Here is a 23,513-nt window from a genome sequence, read left to right as displayed (position 1 = left end):
TGTTTCACTTCTGAAAAGATACAAAGCAAGTAATCTAATACTGGCTGGTAATACAGATCTGCAGGAAGGAAAAGGTGTTTTGATGTTTGAGTGTTACTTGCCTTCTATCAACGGTCTTGAATTTACAGTTCATGTTTTGGAGGTATTTCTGTTCCACACTCTACAGTTCAGGGTTTGGATGGTCTGAAGTCTGTTTCTGTGTTTGGGTTTTTTTGCGTTTGTTTGTTTTTTGGTTTGTGGTTCGTTTGGTTTTTTTACATACAGCATGTAAAATTTTGCAGCACTGAAACTAGATCTCTCTAGTACCCTGTTAACCAGTTAAAAATTTCCTTCCACATTTTGCTTAGGGATTTCATTTAACAGAATCTTTCTACGCTGTCAGCTTTTTTTAACGTATCTTGGAAGGGCTTGTTCCTCTATAAGCAAAGATAGTTAAAGCTTTCTCCAGGCCTTAAAACTCTGATACGTGTTACAACAGGACGGCTTTTCAAGCAAAACTTTCTTAAATAGCCTGCAGGTACCTTCCTTCAGTACCTCCTTTTTTTTTTTTTTTTTAAGATTCCCTTCATTTAAGATTCCCATCACTTATGTCATCCACATGCCTACAAAACTCCTCTTACAGTGCTTGCTTAGCTTTGTGTTTGCTTACTGGAAGAAACTTGTGCTTAGGCTTGGATTTAATTTACTTCTCTTTTGTCTCAATCAAGAAAAAAAAGTTTTCTGAGTGGTGGGAAGGACTGTTTTGGCCCAGTCCACATTTCACAGGAAATGTGAAGTTTCCATTTGATGACTTAGATTTTTCCTATTTAACTCAGTAGCGGTTGGTTGTATTGAGGATATTCCTCATATTGAGGATATTGAGGAGACATATAATGATGATAAACCTTGTAAAAGTGTGTGTCCCAAATGTAGTTACTAATCTGGGCTGTTAATCCTGTTTTAGCTTTTGTTGATCTGGCCTAAACAGTTTCCTGTGGAAGTATTTGCACTCATTAATTAGTAACTTTTCAATGCATTGTTAATTTTCTGAAGCTGTTAATAAAGAAAACTGCTTTTCAATTTGAACTTCACATCTGTTAGAGTATAAGAATGTGATGGTTAAGACAGAAAATAAATAAAGCGATATAAAATTAAATTAGATCTTACTAGGGTTTTGGGGAGTGGTTGTTAGTTTAACAGATTGTAATAACAGCCATTTGTGGTCTTTATTTAAATCTTTTCTTTCTACTAGTTCTAAAGATCCTGTTTCAGATCATGTGGTAGAACTAAATTTGTTGATGACTTCCCCTCCAGAACTTCTTCAGAAAACATGCACCTAGTGAGACTGGCCCTCATGGAATAAGTGCAGAGGTGATGGACACATATGTTAAGAGCTGTGGTAAGTTAGAGTCTTACAGTTGGTAACTTCATATCTGAAGTATAAAGTACAGGGTAGATGAGATATTAAGACGTTTCAGTTTAGATGGCTGCAGGTGGGGCACTATGCATGTGCTTGCTGTCAGAATCCTTGTGAAAAGAATAGTTTTGAGCCTGGCATGTCATACACGATTCCTGTCCTCAGCCCTCTTTTTGTGCTCCTTAAAGGAGACTAGAAGTTAAATAATCTTTGCTTTCTAGCAATAATCTTACCTTTGCCCCCTCTGCATCATGAGTTGGGATCTTTATAATTCAGGGAGTTGTAAAGCATTTATATAATAATAAATAATCTGTATTCGAGGTAGAAAATTTTAATTTGTTTTTAAAACATTGGGTTTTTTGGGGGGTGAGGCTTGTTCCATTTGGATGACAAGAAAAAGTGGTAGTGTAGTTCTTGTTCAGTAAACTGATGGCAATGTTAAAATACCACATTTTCTGCCCATTAAATTAAAAGCGACTTCATTCTACAAAAAAAAGGAATTCAGTTGTTGCTCCATAGTATCTTCTTTCCCCTTTCTGATGGTGCAGTCTTTAGAACTGCTTCAGACTGGTTAGTGGGTGAAAGTAAGAATGAAAGCAGTTTGCATTAGTTCTAATTTATTTATCACTGCCTGGCTTACTGCTTAGCTTGTAAATACTGCTGACGTATAAATCCAGATTCATATCAATGTCTAATGCTTGTTTACAGTTGTCCTAAAATACCTTAAGTTCAAAATGTGTATGTTCATTTTGCTCGAAATACTTCATCTTCCTTTGAAGTATCTTAATCCCAATATTGAATGAATTTAGGCTTTTAGTGTTAGGCATATAATCATGTAGTAAGAAATGAAAATCTAGGCAGTAGTGAATAAACTTCAGAGTTTTAATTTATTACTTCAGATGTTCTTCATATGGGTGATAATCTTGATTATTCTCCATCAGCCCGACCCCTGCCCAGAGTCTCTATGGTGTATTTATTACATGTGAACAAGAACTAAGATCATGTCATATGCTGTTGTTAATTGTTTGGAACTTGTTGCTCTCCAGGAAAGGTACTTATATTGATGTTTACAATTTACTTGTTACAGCTGGTTACTGTGTAATTACATACATCCTTGGAGTTGGAGATAGACATCTGGATAATCTTTTGCTAACAAAAACAGGTAATTCTTTTTAGCAGTATAATTTTATAATAGCAGTCGTTTAATTTCTAATGTGTTGGTACTGTTCTGCTTCATTTTCCCTTTGAGTATAACCCACTGAGTATTGTAGGTTAGACTATATTTTTAAGTGTAAAGTTATATTGTCTCATCTAAGGTAATATTTGATCCAGTGAATCAAAGTTTAGGTTTAAACTATCAGTAGTGTGAAGTGGTAGTTGAAGAATAAGAAAGCAAGTAGATTAATTGCTCTCTAAACACATTAGTAGGCAAGATATAATGTGTATCTGATATGTGGTTTTAATGTCAGTTTAAGAGCCATTTATACATCTGTAGGTAATGGAAGTCTAACCACCTAAACACAGACATGTCTATAAACACTGGGGGTTTCATATAGTTTTCGGTTGGCTTATTTTACAGTCATGTTCTACCGTCACATTTTTTACAGTGAAAGCTGGACCTGTAAGTTGTTTTTTTTTTTTTTTGTTAAACGCAAGAATTTTCTTTAGTGATGCTGCTTTTTTGAAAGTAGTATGGACATAGTATATGGTAAAATTTGACTGCCTTCACCTAAGACCAAGAAACATTTCACTGTTACCTTAAACTTGGCTAAAATCATAATTATGTTTGTTGTATTTTTTTCAGAACTCTTGGTCCAAAGCTGAAAAAAAGGATGCATTAAAAAATATTTGCAAAGTGACTTAAATCCCAAGTATCCTAATTGTTCTTTATCAAACCATTTCGTTTTTCATTAAATTATTACATTCCTGTTTAGTAGCTTTTTTAACATGCTATCAGAAAGGAAATTCGAGATCTACTAATTGGATGCCAGTTGTATTTTAATAGTTGTCAAATAATTCTTTTTTTATGTCTGCTATTCCAAATACAGTAGCTGTTTAGACAAGTACTACTGGTAGTCATATGGAATTAGGTATAATCTTGATCACTTCAGTGAGATGTCCATGCAAATTTCTGTCTCAGATTTGACTTCCTTTTAAACAAAATGGTTCTGTGAGCTTTCCAGGTCTGTGTGTTTTTCTAAGAAATTCACATGATATGTGCCAGAAGTGGGAATGTCACATGAGACCTGTCAAAGCAGGATTCACTTCAGCATTTTCTATTCCCCATGAGTCCTGTGTTCTTGATGAAACCAAACCACTGTACAGCAAAAATCCAAGTTTTCATGATCAGCCTAACCGAGCTGTCTGGACCATTCAGCTCCAGTTGAGATTATATATATCTATTTTTTTTTTAGCCTTCTCTAAAAACAAAGAAGGAAATAGACTCTTTATTGTTCTGCTCATTACAAATTCACATCTGGGGGAGAGAAAGTAGTAGAAGTTACTGTTTAATCAAGTACAACCTTTACTTCACAGCAAAAGCCGTGTATCTTGAAAGTTCAAAATAGCAGATACACGTTTTGATTCTTCCTAACTTGTTTTAACTTCTTTAATGTTATTTTTTGTTACCATCTGTAGAGATTAATAACAGACCAGGTAGAGTGAATAATTCTAGTGATTCTAAATAAATAGAAGACTTCTCCACTAGAGGAAATGAAAGATTTGAAAACTAAGCTACTTCAACAATTACAATCAATGCCTTAGGGTGGAGGGAAATTTAGGTGTTTTCGTTGAAAATGAGTTCGTATGTAGATGCATGAACTTCACAAAGTCTTAACAAACAAAAACATTTCTTGTAAGGGAAAAAAATTTTAGAGTTGTTTTTGTTTGGGTTTTTTTTTTGCTTGCTTACTTTTGAACTACAACTTCCCATAGGAGTTCTGATGCCTTGAATACCTTCATTACATAGTGATGAAGAGTTAGGAGTTGTGGTTAAGTGTTTATAACAAAGTGAAATGTTTATTGAATGAGAAACGTGTAAATAAAAAATGTTATTTGGGGTAAAAGAGACATAGCAGGCACTGCTTGCATGCTCAGAGTAGTAATATTTTAGTGTTTTGATTTGGGGTAAAGTGTATCTTACCTGTCTATGTTAAAAAGTAACAGTGGCTGTTTGGCTTAGTGGAAGAACTTAAGCAGTACAGCAGAGGGCAGCGCACATCCACGGTACATTCTGAGCCTGAAATTGTTTTCATTTGCTACCTATGCTCTGTCACATACCGAGAGAGGTTTTTTGAACTATCAAGAGAAATTCTTATGTTTCAAATACAACAAAGGTTTGCTACAAAGACTTGTTTCTTGGTACTGAGAATCCCTTAGACTTAAGTTGGAAAAAGCTAACTTCAAGAATGGAAGCTATAAGTACCTTTCTTCAAAATTATATGACCATATATGCATCCTTTCTTGATGATATTTAATGAATTGAAACTTTCCATTAGGGTAAAGAATGCTGAGTACCAGCTTGTGGGTTCACATACTTTTCTTGGATTTATATGGCAATGTATATCGTTACCTTTTTCAGCTCTACCTTTTAGTTTGGTGGATGTAGCCACATCTGTGTTGGACTCCCTCCAATAGAATTGTTGTGTCATCTTCTAACATACAGATGTCTATGCTTATAATAGATATGGTATAACCTAATATTTAAGCAATAGATACTGAAGTTTAGAAAACCAAATTGTTTCCCACTCAATGTTAGAAATGTTTTGGGGTTTTGGTTCTGGTTTTTTTTTTTTTTTACTATAGGATGAGAATGTCTGTTATCTGGGTGAAATAATTTCTGCTGTCTTTCACGACTGTTTTAAGCCTCTAATTCTAGAAATAGGGTGATTTTTTTTTTTTAAGTAGTCTTAAGAAACCTGGATTTTTAAATTTTTAAATGCTGTACATTATACTTCAAGGGCAGCTGTAGAAGTTTGTTTGGAAAGAGATATAGGGAACCTTCAGTCAAAACTTCCTCATCTATTAGTAATGTTAAAATTACAAGAATAGTTGTATCAGTTTCATAAATGTGCCTTAGCTTGTAACCTGAAGGTCACATTATATAGTCAGCATTGCGTTACAGGAATATTTATTTTCTCTGAGAACTTTCAACTTCCTACTTCTTCTGGAGATGAAATATGTTCATGGCTTGGACAAGCGTACTCTTTGCTGGGTAAAAAAACTGGCTGGGTGGCTGGGCCCAAAGAGTTGTGGAGTTAAATCCAGTGGTGGCTGGTCACAAGTGGTGTTCCCCAGGGCTCAGTTTTGGGGCCGGTCTTGTTCAGTATCTTTATCAATGATCTGGACGAGTATCAGAAATAGTGTGGCCAGCAGGAGTAGGGAAGTGATCGTGCCCCTGTACTCGGCACTGGTGAGGCCACACCTCGAATACTGTGTTCAGTTTTGGACCCCTTGCTACAGGAAAGACACTGAGGTGCTGGAGCGTGTCCAGAGAAGGGCAACGAAGCTGGTGAAGGGTCTGGAGAACAAGTCTTCTGAGGAGCAGCTGAGGGAGCTGGGGTTGTTTAGCCTGGAGAAAAGGAGGCTCAGGGGAGACCTTATTGTGCTCCACAACTCCCTGAAAGGAGGTTGTAGCGAGGTGGGTGTTGGTCTCTTCTCCCAAGTAACAAGGGAAAGGACAAGAGGAAATGGCCTCAAGTTGCGCCAGGGGAGGTTTAGATTGGATGTGAGGAAAAATTTCTTCACCGAAAGGGTTGTCAAGCATTGGAACAGGCTGCCCAGGGAAGTGGCTGAGTCTAGTGGTGGACTTGGCAGTGTTAGGTTGACGGTTGGACTCGATGAACTCAGAGGTCTTTTCCAACCTAAATGATTCTATATTTCTATGTTATCAATTGCTGTATGTTTTAATTTCTTGTTTCCAAATCTGTAACAGCAGATATTACTGTGACTTGTAAATAACAAGACACTGTTTTGCAGCTGAATACCCAGCTTTAATATCAGAACCTCATTGTAGGAGGTGAAGCTGGTGAAAGGGCTGCAAGGAGTGTCCTGTGAGGAGCGGCTGAGGACTTTGGGCTTGCCTAGTTTGGAGAAAAGGAGGCTGAGGGGCGACCTCATTGCTCTCCACAGCTTCCTGAGCAGGGGAAGTGGAGAGGGAGGTGCTGCTCTCTTCTCCCTGGTATCCAATGACAGGATGCGTGGGAATGGTTCAGAGCTGCAACAGGGGAGGTTTAGACTGGACATTAGGAAGCGTTTCTTTTCTGAGAGGGTGGTCAAACACTGGAACAGGCTTCCTAGAAGAGGGGGTCGATGCCCCAAGCCTGTCAGTGTTTGAGGCATTTGGATAATGCCCTTAACAACATGCTTTAACTTTTGGTCAGCCCTGAATTGGTCAGGCAGTTGGACTAGCTGATCGTTGTAGGTCCCTTCCAACTGAAATATTCTATTCTATTACAGACTGATGTATATATTAATGCCAGTATCTCACTCACCAGCTAATGTGCCCTTTATTGCCTTGGAAGGAAGAGCTGGATTGTGATATACGAGATGTACCATGTTCAGTTAACTTTCATTTAATACGCGTTATGCTAGTATGTTTCAATTAGTCATACCTTCCCTTGAAAATACTTTCTTCTGCATTTGTTCTGCTCTCTGTTTTTGATTGTAGAGTTGGGATCTAGCTACTGATGTAACACCCAGATATGGATGTTTTCATGTTTGCTAAGCCTTTTAAAGTCTTATGACGGTACAGTCATCATTAGAGTTTTTTGATAGACCATGATAGCCAAGTGAAGTCTCCTCTCCCATTTGAGATATCTTAATAACTTCAACTTGCTTTATGGACAGACAAAGGTTTCATAAAAGTCCTGTCATATTTGCAGGCTATGTGTAGATTTTCTTAGGATATCCTGAGACATTCAAATAGCATTTTTGAGTAGCACTGCATGTGTGTGTCTGAGCAACTAATTCTCACCCTACTGACTGGCCAGCTTAATCTTTCAATAACCTTTAGGGACCTACATGTAAATTCAAGTTCCCATTATAGGTTCCCTAAATACAGACACTTTGATCTGAACTCTACACCTGAAATTGCTCTGTAGCAGTGGAGTGAATTGCTACATGGATAAAATTAGGTTATTAATATCTGAGGGCAGGTCAAAGACTGAGGGCTCAGAACTTGAAAACCACATTTACTTTTAGCATCATGTGTAGACAGGTGAAAGAACTGGACTGTCTTCTCATTTAGTGCTTAGAGGTAAGGCTGTGGTCTCTCTTCAGTGTGAAGTGCACCAATTGACATCTGATTTATTCTTCAGTCTCAGTTAGAAAGGGTTGACAGGGTAAGACAGCAAAGATCTGAAGAGTTCCGTATGTGAGATGACACCACGTGTTTGCACTTTCAGTGCTTTTCAGTTAAAACCATCTATTTCAAAGCAGGTTTGAAGATGACAAAAATTGATGGAAAAAACCTCTAGGATTCAAACCCTCCTTCTGTATCAGTAGTTAGATAAGTACATTGATAAATACATTTATTAATGTTGCAAACTACTATAGTATGTAAAATGCAGTGGAATTTTTAAATACATTTTAAATGTTACTGGTCTTGATAGAGGAACATCCTTTAAAAAAAAAAAAAAAAAAAAAAAAAAAAAAAAACCCCAACAAACCACAAACCCAAAAACCACAAAACTAACACATACTGTTATCCTTTAGATTTCTCTCTGCAACTCCAGTTTCTGTGATGCCTACTGTTGGTCTGCTATAAAACATTTTCTCTTACCGGTATCTTGAACAGTATTTCTCATTTAACAATGTATATCTGACATCTTTTTTTATTGTAATATGCCTGCATGGAGTGTATTTTGAGAATGGACAGCTTGAGGTGTGAGGGGGGGGGAAATTACAACGCTTAGCACAAGCTGGGCCCTTATCCATTATATGGATGATGATGATAAACTTCACCTCCAGCTGTTGCTGCATACCGAGTTTAAAATCTGTATCCTGAATAAGTCCTTAACAATTCATACTGCTTTCTTCCATTTTTGTGTAGTCTTAGAAAAGTTATAACATGTAGCTGATGAAAACGATGACAATAAATTAGGCATTCTGATTTTTTTTTCACCGTGGCAGTGCTCTGTTAGTAAAGGAGCAATTTTGATGGTAGCATCAGAATTTTCTGGGAAAGCCAGGAAACCATCCCATCCATCCATCCACTCATTTTCATCAGAGGAGTTTTTATCCTATTGCTTCAAATTTAAATAGGAATTCAGTTAAAATAGTCACTAAATTGTACTTCTGTACGAACCAGGTTAAAATAGTAGTGGCAGTTGCAGTTTACGTAAAATGTATTGAAATTCAGAGCTTCAGGGTTTTTGTGTGTTGGTTGGTTGTGGTTTTTTTTCCCCTCTTCCCAAAAGTGGGAACAGGTAAGTTTGGAATAATTTCTAAGGCTTTCTCACCTCTTAAGACAATTGCCACCAGACTAGACTTACTTTATTATAGTAATTGCATCTAACTTGCTTTGCTTTCCACATTTCGTTTAAGGATTTCGGAGTTCTATGCAGGTTTTCAGTAGCTTTTCCTAACAGTTCTCTGGTGAAATAAAACAATTTCTGTGCTGCTATATGGGAGCTTTCTCCTGTACTAAAATCTAGGCATTAGCAGTAAAAGTGATGGACAAATCAGCCTCTCTGGCTGCAGTCAGGTGTTATTGGCTATTGCAAGCACCAGATACCAATTTTTAGTCTCCGCAAGTCCATGCTTCCCTTATTCAAAGATCACTTCACACTCAAGGCTGAAAGGAACTCAGATGCACTTTCAAATCCCTCATGCCCTGACTGCTAGTCAGGGAAACTTTCTATGCTTGATGCCATTTCCTTGAACTCTCCAAGGGCCTGTCCTCTTTATTCCATACGTTAGAAAACTGGGTAGAAAAATGTAGTCAACCTCATAATTTTTTTTTTTTTTAAAAAGCTTAAAAGTACACAACAGTATCAGCTTTTAGATTTTGAATGAAATAATTTTGTGTGTGCATGCTGCATTATTGCATATTCCTGGAAACATCTCATCCTCTTCCAGTCAGTAAATGCCTTGTGTCTTGTTTTTTTCTACAGTAAAATAGCTTAAATAGGGAGTGGAGAGTGATTATTAGGGCACTGTTTTTTAAGGTGAGAGACTCTATCTCTCACCTTTAAGGTGAGAGACTCTTTCTTTCTTTCCAGCAGAGATTTTTCCTGCTTCCTGAAAGAGTGCTGATGTAATCTTTTAGACTTTGATGTTGAAAGTGGCTCAACTCCTCAGAAATGTTTGTCCAGAGCTGTGTATCTTGAACTATATGTAGGTGCCTACATACAGTCCTGCTCCTAGCTTTGAAACAGAGCAGGAAGTTCATGCATACTTGTCTGTGGTCTCGAGGTGTTCCCTGAATTGTTACATTTTATTTTCTCAGATGCCTAAAATCCCCTATTTTTATAAGGAGCTCAAATTTTTAAGTAGGTGTCTAAAGGCTTCAGTGTCTAAATACTAGAAATCCAAGGCCTTTATATCTAGCCTTACAAGAATGTGAGAGGCTCAGAGGATGAAACGTTTCACCTGTTGTCTAAAGTAACTTCTCTTTTAGTTTAAAACATGACTTAAACAAAAAACTCTCACCCATATGATTTAGCAGTCATTCAGGAACAGTAATAAACCGAAATGAGAAGTCCAGTTTTATCTTTAATTTCTAAGTGTGTCTAATAATTAAGAGCCCTTTAAATTAAGATGTAATAAACCTGAAGAAGATGGATTAGAAGCTGAGGTTAAAAACATGATGGTCTAAGATAGAGGTGTATGTGTTATGGCACTGTGTATTGAAGGAAGGAAATGTAATTCTTTTATAAAACATGCAAGTTCAAAGCCTTTAGAAACAGTGGTGTTACACAAAGTTCACAAGCAGTCTAACTTATTGGGAGGATAGATGATAATTATATATAAATACCATGCTATGAGTATGAATTATTACTCACAGTGAGGGTGACGGAGCACTGGCACAGGTTGCCCAGAGAGGACATGGAGTCTCCAGCCTTAGAGATACTCAGAAACTGTCTGGACATGGTCCTGGGCAAGGCAGCTGGCTCTAGGTGGCCCTGCTTGACCAGGAAGTTGGACCAGACATCCTCCAGATATCCCTTCCAACTTCAACCATTCTGTGATTCTGTGAAATAAAAGTTTAAAAGAGTTATCTTCTAAATTCAGTTGGGAAGGTGTGCTTCTTATCAACCAAATTACATAACTTTCAGGAACTTCCAAATACCAACTGCACAAATTGTGTGACACTCCAGAACTAAAAACTCATGTAACACCTGCCCAAATAAGATGCTGATTTTCCTGTAGACTGTTTTTCAGCTGTGATTACTAGACAAGGCTATTTTTTTAAGTATCGTCATACCTGAGGCTGGCAAATTTCAGATGAGTAGTGTTTTGTGGAGCTGTGCTCTTGAAGAAAAAAACATGTTTAAGTTGACAAAAAAAAAGTTGTTACTGACAGCTTTTGCCTCCGTCCTTACAGATGCGTATCAGGAATGATGGCTATGTTAGGAGACAATTTGCTATTCACAGTGAAAGGCAATTTTTGCAGAATAAAAATTCTGATGAAATATGTTTTCTGTCCTTTTAAAATTACATCAGTACAGTAATTTCTGGATCAAAGTGATATATTTTTTTTGTTTGAAGTTCGTATAATCTACAATCGTTGCTTTATATAGAGCTGGAGTGTTCAGGTTCCTACTTTTATCCTGCTATTTCTGCTACTGTTTAGTATTTTCTGGCACTACACCTTGTCAGATAGGTATGAGAAGCTTTGTCCAGCCTTGTTCTTGTAACAGAGCTTATACTGAGTGATAGTCTAATGATCACATTCATTAATACTGTGAAAGTGAGATGTTCAGTGTTACACCCTGATACAAATTTTACTTGGGATGATCACTTGAGATACTTGCAACCTTTTATCTTAGTATTAAAATAGTTCAAATCAAGTTTATTAACTTGATAAATTTATTATTTATTAACATAAGTAATAATATAAACTTCACCTAATTTTCAGTATTAAATATACAAGCAATTTCATTTGCCCAAAGCAGGCCTGTTCTTTGTTTGTTCCATTTGTAGTTAAGTCCTTGAGGAGAACATGAGTCAGGCTTCTGTGTAGAACGCTCTAAAACTGCAGTATTCCCTCAAGCTGGCTGGTCTTTACTGGTGTAGCGGCTTCAGGCAGGCACCAAGGGGAGCCTTCTGCCCGTATTCTGTAACATGGTATGCTGGCTTAATTGATCTTGGAGGAGCTGCACGAATGAAAATGAGTTAAGTCTGTGTTTGGTACAGGGATTTGAAAAATATTAAATATATTTAATGTATTTAAATTAAAGCTTTTGACATACATTTTGAGTCAGCCTAAAAATCTGCTGAATTTTGAAGTACAGCTGGGAAAGCTATAATGTTAATGCAGGATGGCCTCATCTTAAACTTTTTATACTTCATTTCTAAAAATGAGTAAACAATCTATTTGATATCTAATTAATTTATATGAACATATATCAGTCAGCTATTAAAATGTTTTAGATGCATCTTTGTTATCAATTTAAATTATTAATTATCGTCTCTTACTCCCTATCTCCAGAGCAAACTAGAAAAAGATTTAATTACTGCCACAAGAGTTATTGTTTTATTCAAAATGTTGTCTCTTGACTCTTCAAGGTGACAGGTTTGAATAAGTGAACAGAAAACAGACCCCCAAACTTTTTAATTAAACATCTCTTGTAACTTAATGCTGGGGGAGGTTGTATATGTCAAAGTGCCTACTTCAAAAACTTAGTGTACAAAAATGAGCTCTAAAAGTAACTCCTGTAACAGGTTGAAAAAACTATTGAAGGAAGGGTGGGGTATTTTTTAGCACAGTTAGGTATGCGAAATGTAATCGTTGTTCCATTTATCAACTAGCAAATACTTTGCCTGCTTATTAAGCATCCTTGTGATCTCCCTTAGAAAATTGACTGTGATGGAATTTGTTTCTTGGGTTGAAGAAGAGTGCTTATGAGAGATCTCAAGCAGCCTTCTCTGATGATAGAACATTATTCAATGAAATGGTCGAAGAGGGGTGACTAATTGAAAGATACTGGCTGTTCCATTTCTTTTTTTCAAGAGTGCTGAGCACCTAAGCTCATGAAAATATTAAAATGAATACAGATGCTGCAGGTTAAAATACCCCTTGGCAAACAGATCTCTGTCCATAATGCTGTTTGGTTCCATAATGCTGAAGCAAGACTGTGTATGTTCTGTGCTATCTGTGGCTGTCTAGATAACAATTATACTAATAATTTTCTACCTTCTTGTTTAAAAGAACTTCCATCTTGTATCTACTTTTCATTCTCTTCTATAAATTAGTCATATGAAACTTAAATTTATTAATGTCAATGGGTAGCTTTGCTTTGGATGCAAAACTTAACTTGCCTAACAGTTCAAACACACATCACCTTTTTGTACTTCTTAATTTACTTCCGGATTCCTCATTACTGCAGACTTCAGGAAGATGGCTTCTCTCTGTCCTAAGGAAATCACTTAACAGATTTCTTTTATAATTTTTTTTTTATTTTTTATATAAATGTTTCTTGATGTGTCTGAATTCTTACCGTCTTTTTGTAATGCAGCTCTGGTATGACCCAAGTCATTGTTTAAATTATGCATTTCAAACTGAAAATTTGTTTGCAGAACACTTTCAAAAAGTTCTTTTTGCTTTATAAGGTCAATATTTTCCACTTAAGTGAGTCAAGAATGTTCCTGGAAAACTGGCTTCCTAAGAATTATGAATGGTACTATTTTGATTTCTGTTGACAACAATTTTGTTTGCGTATTATATTATATTATCTAATCTTCAGATTATCTAAATGTTTTAGTAGTTTTTTTGAACTTGCTGGTGTTTCAGTTGTTCGTTTGGCCACCTATCTCACATAAGGTTCAGGACTATTGAAAGGGAATACAGTGAATAATCCCCAATAAAGGTCTGAGCAATATTGTAAAGAGCGTGGCTGCACGCGAGCTCTTGATAGGAAGGGAAGTTGCCTTGTGCATTTGAAGCAAGAGATGTATACAAGTTTGTCAAGTTAATGCTGCAGAAACACTTTAAATGTAGTCAGTTGATCTGGGAAGGGAAAGGTAGTGATCAAGTGATGTAACTCTTGCATTTCAGTACTGAAAAAGTGTAAGACACTTTGGCAAATTTGAAATACAATTTCATATATGGAAGTGTAGTGATGTTTCTTCAATGTATTTGAAAACTATTGATAAATTTTAAACTTACTTAAATAACTCTTAAAGAATTTTGAAATAGCTTTGAAATCTTCTTTGGTATTTAGTGGCCTTGAAAGGTCGTTCTTAGGATCGTGAGTCCTATTTTCTCTTTGGTACATTTAACATACAGCTGAAATAACGTATTTCATGCCACAGCAACCAAATGGGATACTAAAAGCAATGCAGTGTGTGTATTAATATTTTAATTTGCTAACAAATTCTAAAGAAGGAGCAAAGAATTAGTAGTATCTGTTATATAACTGTGCATTTAATATCTACTGACCAGTTTCAACATTGATTCAGTCTTTGTGAATATACTCCATATGTTAAAAAAAAAAAAAAGGGCAAAAAACCTCATCTCATTTGTTAGTACTCTTAATGAATTTGAAATCAGCTTTACTTTTTTAAACCCATAATTTTAAATTGGCAGCTGAAGATATAAAATACATGGTTATAAGCCTTACAGAAGATAGTGAATTGTATTTTTGTGAGAGCTGTTTAGCATGTTCTAGAGATTGCACTTAAATTTTTTTTTTTTTCCCCCCAAGTTTTGCATCAAGATTTGATGCTATACGTAGTGTTGAAATAAGTAATTATGTTTGCCTTTTCTTCTACAGGTAAACTATTTCACATTGACTTTGGTTATATTTTGGGTCGGGACCCTAAGCCTCTACCTCCCCCAATGAAGCTGAATAAGGAGATGGTGGAAGGTATGGGAGGCACGCAGAGTGAACAGTACCAGGAGTTCCGTAAGCAGTGCTACACAGCCTTTCTCCACCTCCGCAGGTAACAATAGTATTTTGATGCTAAAATTTATTAGAGCCACCGTAAAGCAGGAGAGGAGTAAATGAATCGGAGAAAATATTTCTGTTGCACATTCAAAACTTGAAGTCTGAACGTAGTCACAAGAATTTGTACAAAACAAATGAAAACATCACAGCATTGGTGTAATGTGAAGCTTGAATGTAATTGTCCTTCAAGTTAAGGTCCCCAGTTTTGCTTGTTTAATAACCTAAATAGCTTTTTTTATAACTCCTGTGGTGTATTAATTTATATCTTGCTTTTTGGATATGTTTTTGCCCTTAAGCAATTCTTTCTCTGATTATTGATGATCAATTAACTGTCCTTAACTCTTAAGTCATTACTCATTTGCTGCTTTATCCTCTTCCAGTTTAGATTAGTATGATCAAATTCTTTGGCTTGAAGATGGCATACATAAGCTTAGTTGGGTTCGGGTCTTGCGGGACAAAAATTAGCTACTTGTAGTGACAGTCAAGTGTGTTAGCAGTTTCTGTAGATACCTAGAACTGTGACAGCTAAAACCTCTTTAGACTGTATTTATTTACGGACCAACAGATCCCTCCTTTAGACTTGGAATCAGCTTTATTATTTTTCAGTGGCCATATTACTTATCATCAACTCGCTGAGCCAAGTAGCTCAGCTTTGTTCTGTTTGAACAGCACGTAGGTAAGCACTCGTGGTCTGTGCAGTGATTGATTTAGTACATCTTCCGTGGAGATGAAAGAATTTCACTTTGTTATCCAGATCACATAATGCAAACCTTCAAATATGGGGGAAAAAAATTAGTAATATGAAAAGCGTATGTGAAAAGTACACGTAGTATGAAAAGCAGGCAGTCAATGATTCGAAATAAAAATGCTACGTGTAGCGCTCTCCTTGTTAAACGAGAAAGAGTAAGGAGTTGGTTTATGAACTGACATTATTAATGGGTTAAAAGCAATTCAGCAGCATGAAAAAACAGCAGTGTGTTATCAGCAAACAGTTTTCATTACTTCAGAGAACACTCAGGAAGGCTAATGTATATTCCATGTTCTAAATATTGCTTAAAAATATTTTGTAATACTGTATTTCTTATTGGTGAAATACTTGAGTTGTTTTTATTGTCTAAACCTAGCTGTTTCAATGGAAAGGTCTATCATGTCAGTGAAGGATTATCTATTGCATTAATTCATGTAATGATTTGCTACAAAGATCATCATTAAGTGTGGAATATGGCAGTAATTTGGCTATAAAACTAAACTGTAAATCAAGATGTTTTCATTTTTAGTGTCTGGGATTGTAGTTGTAATTATAGTCTCTCCAATATTTGTTCAGTTTAATAGGAAAGTATTTTTAAATGGTTCTGGATAAGTATCTTTAAGGCTTTCAACAAAGATAGCATAGGATAATATTAGTATTACTGTAACTATTACTTAAGCAGCTAGAACTAAAAATTAAGATTACTTGCTTATTGAAAAAAAAAAGAATAATTAGAGGTGGAATGGCTTAGTTCTAACAATTCTGCATGTTGACACAAACCTGTTCACAGATACTTCTTCTGGCTAAGTAGTGTGAAATCATAACCTCCAATTGCTAAGACAAAATGCAAACTCTGTCATCTCTGTCAATTCGTGTTTTATTCTCTCTTCTTTATTTCCCTGGGGTATAGACAGTTCTCTACATATTTCAAGTGCTGTATCTCAGTGTTTCAGGATTCCTGGTGTTGCATAGTGAAAACAAATAAAAACAATTTAAAACTTTTAAGTGGAAAAATAGCTTTGTTCATTGTTTTAGGTTGGAAGCAGTTTGGCATGTGATCATTGGTGTGCAGATTTTTGTTGGTTTTGGGTTTTTTTGGGGGGTGGGGGAGATGCTTTCTACTTTTTTGAACAACAATAATCAGTCATGTATGTTTGTCAGCAATGCTGTAATGAAGGAGCAGCCTCTGCGTTCTGAATGTGTTGCAGGGCAAATTGTAGCTGGCAGCATAACTTGCATCCTCACTTGGACTGTAGCAGCATTTTCCACCTTCATTATACACGTTGAACCTATTTAAAGATGTTCAAGTCCTGTTACGCGTCAGCATTTTCCTTTCTCCAAGAATTCCCAGTTTACACGTCCTCAGCAGGATCCAGCAGAGAAGAATCCAGCATCAACATATGAAAGTTTTTCTCAGAGTGAGGTTCTAGATTGTAAGGATTTCCCCTGTGTTGGTCACGTGAGAAGTTTGATGTTCAGTTTGAGTTAGTAGATATAGGTAGGGAGAAAGGATTGGGAAGTAACAGGAGGCGGAAGCTGTAGTTTGGGCTGAGATACTTGCTCTGTATGGATGGGGATATCCAGCTGGCTGGACCAGAGTGTTTTTCCCCAGCCTGTTCTCAATGATATAGTGGACAGAGGATGCCATATGGATCTGAATGAAAAAATTGTAGGCAACAAGTGGAAAGCTGTGATGGCCTTCGGAAGTGCTGATTCTTTGGAAAGGTTGTAGCTAGGCAGTGCAGGGTCTGGATAGTCTTTTAAAAGCTGGGGGTGGATGGTGAAGGGGGAAAAGCAAAGGTGAAACTGGTTGGGATCAGGTCAGTTTTGCTTGAGTCTGGACTGCGAGGAAACGCTTTTGGAAGAATAAGTGCCATAGTTCATTATAGCTGTTTGGGACATGGTAGTGATTTCGGACATTAAATGCTTTTGGAAGAACAAGTGCCATAGTTCATTATAGCTGTTTGGGACATGGTAGTGATTGGGGAGTATGTGTATGTCTTGAAGAGAAGATATGAGTCCTGGGAGTACCCATGTTATATTGCAGAAAAGGCAATCCCATTTTAAATTTAGGAATTTTTTATTTAGATCAGGTAAACAGGACTCTAGTTTGGGACTGCAGGTAACTATACTTGCCTGTCCTGTCTTTGTAAGGGAAGTTTGTGGCTTCAAGTTTGATAACATATTGCAGTGTTGACAGCCTAAATGTTCAGTTGGTTTAAGAAATCTATATGAAGAGGGGCCAGTAAATGTTAAAAAATTACATAAAGAAGTGCTTAGGATCAAACCTGTGTTTGATGAGATATTAAGCACTTAAAAATAAAAACTGCTGTTCTCAGAAAAGATGGCAGCAAGAACTTGAACTTCTATCTGATGTGGGTTTCTTGGTATATATGAGGCCTCTTCTATGTAGGAATAGAGTTATTTTGTTGGATTTCTTAAACTTTTACAGAAACTCCATGTTTTTAGCACTGCATGTTCAAACCATAAGTTTAATCAACCTCCAGTGTGGCTGAGTGCTCATTTATTTTGTAAATTCACTTATACGGGGCTTTGAGGAAAACAAAGAATGCATTTACATGAGAAGGATTCAGGGTCAAGTTTAGGTGCTTAATTGAAGCTCCTTAAACCTATAAAAACTGAGCTCCTAGTTCATTCTGGCTATGGATGGAGGTCAGCCATTCCAGAGGCCTTTGTAACGTAGATGTCAAAGACGAGTGATACGACTTGTTTGCCAAAGGTGTTTGGTTTTTACAGGTCAGATTCCTAACTCGGGTGTTTCAGCAAAATGTCTAGACTTAGGGTGGATTTGGGCTGTCAGTTGACCAGTTGTGAACATCTTGGCATATTTGCCAAGGATGTTGCCTATGGGAAGGATAGCAGCCAACTCTCTATAAAGTAGGAAGCTCTTGCCTCTCTTGTAAAGTTCCAGTTTTTGAATAAATTTTCTAAAAATCTCTGAAATGTGACAAGGATCCTAGAGGCAGCTAACAAATTTACTTAATAAGCTCTTTTTCATCCTTAGACCACCATCTAGTTGATTACTGAGTTAAAGAAATTGGGTGAGGGGCAGAGGAGAGACCTGCAGATAGTATGGTGAGCAGCTCTTTCCTAATTTTTGTCTCATCCCACTTCATACTTCTCCTCCCCAAAATTACCTGTTCTTGAATATTTTTTTTTAATGAGGTTCTTCAGATGATCTTATGCTTCCAGTGCTTTTACTTCAGGCACCAAGAACCAAAAGACTTCATTGTGTGGAACAGAACTCGCTCTTAACTAGCATCTAGCAATGATGCCTAGACCTTTGAACTCTCTTTTACAAGCCTCCATCACTTACATAGCCCCAGTAACCTGTAGTGCTCATAAGCTCTTATCCTTTATGTGGTTCAAGAGCAAAAGGGACTCTGAGACTCTGGACTCCTGGCTCAGTTCAAAGGGAGAACTACCAATGGAAGCTACCAGTGACCTAGGAAGAGACTTGAGAGAATGTAGCTGTAAGATTTAAGCATGTTTAAAGTGAGATTTGCTTGTTTCAGGCAAGTAGAAAAAATTTTCATTAAAACCTGTGGTGTCTGGTCCTGGCACCAAAGCAACTTGACTGCCAGATTTCTTAGCCAGATCTGAAACAAAATGGTAACATAACTTTTCTTTCTTTTAATCTGTGATAAAAGTAATTTTCCTGATTCCAGCCCCTTGCCCCTGGAAAAGTGAAGCAGAACAGCTGAAACAGATTAGGCACTGAAGATTTCTGCCCAAATAGTTTATTTTAAATGTTTGTGTTGTAAAGAGTTAAAACTTATATTGGAATGTGTCAGGTACTGCTAGTTCCAGATAATAATGAGATGTCAAGAGTTTTTGATGGAATTACGCTTTTCTAGAGAGATTTTTTGTTGAGCAGTATTTACTTTGTAAAATATGGCTATGAAGCAGTCCTTTTGTGTAGTTAAAATACTTTGTACTCCTTGCAATTGTCAGCTTATATATATTCAGCAGCTTCCTAATAAACAAGTTTTGCTGCTAAGAATTCATTTTCTATCATCTATGAAGCTTCAAGTGCTCTTAGCAAAGCAATATTTCAGATTTTGAAGTCAGTCACATACTTTGTCTCTGAAAGGGGATTAGATCTCTTTGGAGAGGAGGGGAAGTTTCAGTTTATGTTGAACAGCTTGAAAATTATCCTTTCAAAAAGCAACTTAGAGCTAATTTCCTGCAAGGGCAAAATGGTGTTCTTTAAAAGATTCTCAAGTACTTCCAACACCATGTTAAAACTGAAAACTATACTCTGTCTTGTCTTTTTTAATAGTTATAAATGACATTTGTACTTCATAAGTGTAGCATGCCTACCAATTTTATTGCAGCTTAACTGAGCAACTGCAGACTTGGATCTGGTTAAATTACTTATATTCAACTTGTTATGGCAAAAGCCCGTGCAGCAACTTGAAAAATCATTTCTTGTAATTCTGAAGACTTCAGCTGTTTGAATGCTAATTTATATAATACTGTTGTATCACCAATATCCTTTTTAATAAAAAGTAACATTTTAATCAATTTTCTGGCACGTTTGTCCTACTAGAGGTAGAAAATGGCATTAAATCTTACAATATATGATTCACAGTTTATATTTGATGTGTTTCTGAATAAATGTTCTGACAATTTTTAGAAAATTATAACCAGAGTAGTCTGTTCAGTTTTGGCAGTTTGAGACAGTTTGAGGTTTAAACTTTCACTGCTAATATCAGTTATCCTATGATTTTAACATAAATATGTTCAACTAAAGTGTTATGAGCACATCTCATCTGAAGCTTTACCAATTCACGCTAAGATGGTCTACCTGGACTTCAGTAAGGCCTTTGACACCGTCTCCCACAGCATTCTCCTCGAGAAGCTGGCGGCTCACGGTTTAGACAGGTATATTCTGTGCTGGGTCAAAAACTGGCTGGACGGCCGGGCCCAGAGAGTTGTGGTGAATGGAGTTCAATCCAGTTGGCGGCCGGTCACGAGCGGTGTTCCCCAGGGCTCAGTATTGGGGCCAGTTCTGTTCAATATCTTTATCAATGATCTGGACGAGGGGATCGAGTGCACCCTCAGTAAGTTTGCAGACGACACCAAGTTGGGCGGCAGTGTTGATCTGCTTGAGGGTAGGAAGGCTCTGCAGAGGGACCTGGACAGGCTGGATCCATGGGCTGAGGCCAACTGTATGAGATTCAACAAGGCCAAGTGCCGGGTCCTGCACTTTGGCCACAACAACCCCATGCAGCGCTACAGGCTTGGGGAAGAGTGGCTGGAAAGCTGCCTGGCGGAAAAGGACCTGGGGGTGTTGGTCGACAGCCGGCTGAACATGAGCCGGCAGTGTGCCCAGGCGGCCAAGAAGGCCAATAGCATCCTGGCCTGTATCAGAAATAGTGTGGCCAGCAGGAGCAGGGAAGTGATAGTGCCCCTGTACTGGGCACTGGTGAGGCCACACCTCGAATACTGTGTTCAGTTTTGGGCCCCTCACTACAAGAAGGATGTTGAGATGTTGGAACGTGTCCAGAGAAGGGCAACGAGGCTGGTGTGAAGGGTCTGGAGAACAAGTCTTATGAGGAGCAGCTGAGGGAGCTGGGGTTGTTTAGCCTGGAGAAAAGGAGGCTGAGGGGAGACCTCATTGCTCTCTACAACTACCTGAAAGGAGGTTGTAGCGAGGTGGGTGTCGGTCTCTTCTCCCAAGTAACTGGCGAAAGGACAAGAGAAAATGGCCTCAAGTTGCGCCAGGGGAGGTTTAGATTGGATGTAAGGAAAAATTTCTTTACTGAAAGAGTGGTTAAACATTGGACCAGGCTGCCCAGGGAAGTGGTTGAGTCCCCATCCCTGGAAGTATTTAAAAGATGAGTAGATGAGGCGCTTAGGGACATGGTTTAGTGGGCATGGTGGTGTTGGGTTGACAGTTGGACTCGATCTTGGAGGTCTCTTCCAACCTTAATGATTCTATGATTCTGTGATTCTAAGATGATGCGTTCTTAAATGAAGTTGTTTACAAAATGTCTTTTGTACAGTTTACAAAGTGTTTTACCTAATTTGTTCTTCTGCTTAGGTATTCCAACTTGATCTTGAACTTATTTTCTCTCATGGTGGATGCCAACATTCCAGATATTGCTCTCGAACCTGACAAGACCGTAAAAAAGGTAATTGGAAAGCTTTCCTTGTCTTTCAGTAACCCAAGTCATCACGTCATGAAATCTTCAGTCACTTGTGATGACTTATTTGTAACTGACCTGAAAATACGTTCTCCTGTTCTATAAGTTTTGAGTAATTTCTAGAATCATTGAAATTAAAGATACGAGAATATACTTTCGAGATCACTTAGCACGTGTGCCCATAAATACGGAATAGCTCTTTATCATCCATGCAGTAGTGCACAGTCTGTTCTAGCGCTCTGTTCTAAGTGGTATTAGCATTCTGCTAAGAACAGTGAATCCCACCTTACGAAACTTATAAGTGACTATATCATGAAAGATTGTTCCGTCTAGTCTAGAATCCTGTAAGTCATGGATGGTTTTATAAAACCAGTCTACTGGTAGATATAAAACCAGTCTGCTGCAGATTTAAAACCAGTAGACTGGTATATCTTCATCACCACAAAATTTTTGTTTATTGTGAAAACAAACTTGCGTCCCATAATTCTAACTTTGCCCCTTTGCACCAGCCTGAATCATTCTCCATTTGATGTTTCAACAACAGTTGACATTAAAAATACTGGATAAATGTTCATCTAGATTTCATTACACTTAGATTTTAGGCAAATGTTGGCTTTTTTTATAACCTGATTTATAGTGAAGGGCTCTTTGTTTTAATTCCACGAAAGACTTTGTGGAGCCTGTGTATCCAGTGGAAATCAGCTCAGTGTAGTTTTTATTTGAGCAGTGGATTTTCTCTAAAATGGGCTGTTCTTCAGTGTTTTCAGTAAGCTATGAAAGCAGAGGTTCAGAACCTTGAATATTTCATGTTCTAATACAATTCTCTTAAAGAAAACTAAATTGTGACTCCAACCAGAACTTTCTCTTTGCCTGCAATAATTCAAGCATTTCTGTTCAGAGTTTCTTGGTTTCAGATTGATACAAAGAGTTCATATAGCTGTTCAATTTCACTTCCAGGAAGGCTGGGCTAGCCAGAAGTGCTGTATCTTGTGGTAAAGATGAGTTCTCCCTCTACTTGGTTGTTTTCCTGAGAAACTGACAGCTAACTCTTTTTCCATATCAATATTTGAACCTCACCTCTGTCCCTACATGCCTTGCGAAGATTGAATAGGTTACTTGCATAGAACATGGGAGATAGAGGCTTAAAGTAGAAAACCAAAACAGTTCAATATCTACCAGGTTTTGATGGACTACATCAGGAAGAGCTACGGATGTCATCTATCTGGACTTCTGTAAGGCCTTTGACATGGTCCCCCACAACATCCTTCTCTCTAAACTGGAGAGGTATGGATTTGATGGATGGACTGTTCAGTGGATAAGAAATTGGTTGGACGGTCACATCCAGAGGGTAGTCGTCAACGGCTCAGTCTCCAGCTGGAGACTGGTGACGAGCTGCGTCCTGCAAGGGTCCGTATTGGGACCGGTACTGTTTAATATCTTCATCAATGCCACAGACAGTGGGATTGAGTGCACCCTCAGTAAGTTGACAGAGGACACCAAGCTGAGTGGTGTGGTCAACACGCTAGAGGGATGGGATGCCATCCAGAGGGACCTGGGCAAGCTGGAGAAGTGGGCCCGTGTGAACATCATAAGGTTTAACAAGGCCAAGTGCAAGGTCCTGCACCTGGGTTGGGGCAAGCCCCAGTATCAATCTAGGCTGGGGGATGAAGGGATTGAGAGCAGCCCTGCAAAGAAAACTTGGGTGGGTACTGGTGGATGAAAAACTGGACGTGAGCCAGCCATGGACATGTGCACCTGCAGCCCAGAAGGCCAATCATATCCAGGGCTGCATCCAAAGCAGTGTGGCCAGCAGGTGGAGGGAGGTGATTCTGCCCCTCTACTCTGCTCTGGTGAGGCCCCACCTGGAGTACTGCGTCCAGCTCTGGAGCCTTCAGCACAGGAGAGGCACGGACCTGTTGGAGCAGGTCCAGAAGAGGGCCAGGAAAATGACCAGGGGGATGGAACAGCTCTGCTATGAAGAAAGGCTGAGAGAGTTGAGGTTGTTCAGCCTAGAGAAGAGAAGGCTTCGGGAAGACCTTATTGCAGCCTATCAGTACTTCAAGGGGGCTTATAAAAAAGATGGC

The 23,513-nt window shown here is 37.9% G+C and overlaps 1 protein-coding gene across 1 annotated transcript in view; it reads left to right on the top strand.

The window, feature by feature from the left end:
- PIK3C3 (phosphatidylinositol 3-kinase, catalytic subunit type 3) overlaps nucleotides 1-23,513 on the top strand; it is an 82,657-nt gene that overhangs the window by 36,764 nt on the left and 22,380 nt on the right. Inside the window, exons 20-23 of the mRNA XM_009331537.1 lie at nucleotides 1,294-1,378; nucleotides 2,484-2,558; nucleotides 14,335-14,503; nucleotides 21,327-21,417. Coding sequence (XP_009329812.1) covers nucleotides 1,294-1,378; nucleotides 2,484-2,558; nucleotides 14,335-14,503; nucleotides 21,327-21,417 — 420 coding nt within the window. The remainder of the gene's footprint in view (nucleotides 1-1,293; nucleotides 1,379-2,483; nucleotides 2,559-14,334; nucleotides 14,504-21,326; nucleotides 21,418-23,513) is intronic.

Source organism: Pygoscelis adeliae, unplaced genomic scaffold, assembly GCF_000699105.1.
Source record: "Pygoscelis adeliae isolate BGI_AS28 unplaced genomic scaffold, ASM69910v1 Scaffold68, whole genome shotgun sequence".
Taxonomy (NCBI): domain Eukaryota; kingdom Metazoa; phylum Chordata; class Aves; order Sphenisciformes; family Spheniscidae; genus Pygoscelis; species Pygoscelis adeliae.
The sequence above is the reverse complement of the archived record's forward strand: the minus strand, read 5'-3'. Positions and strand labels throughout refer to the sequence as shown.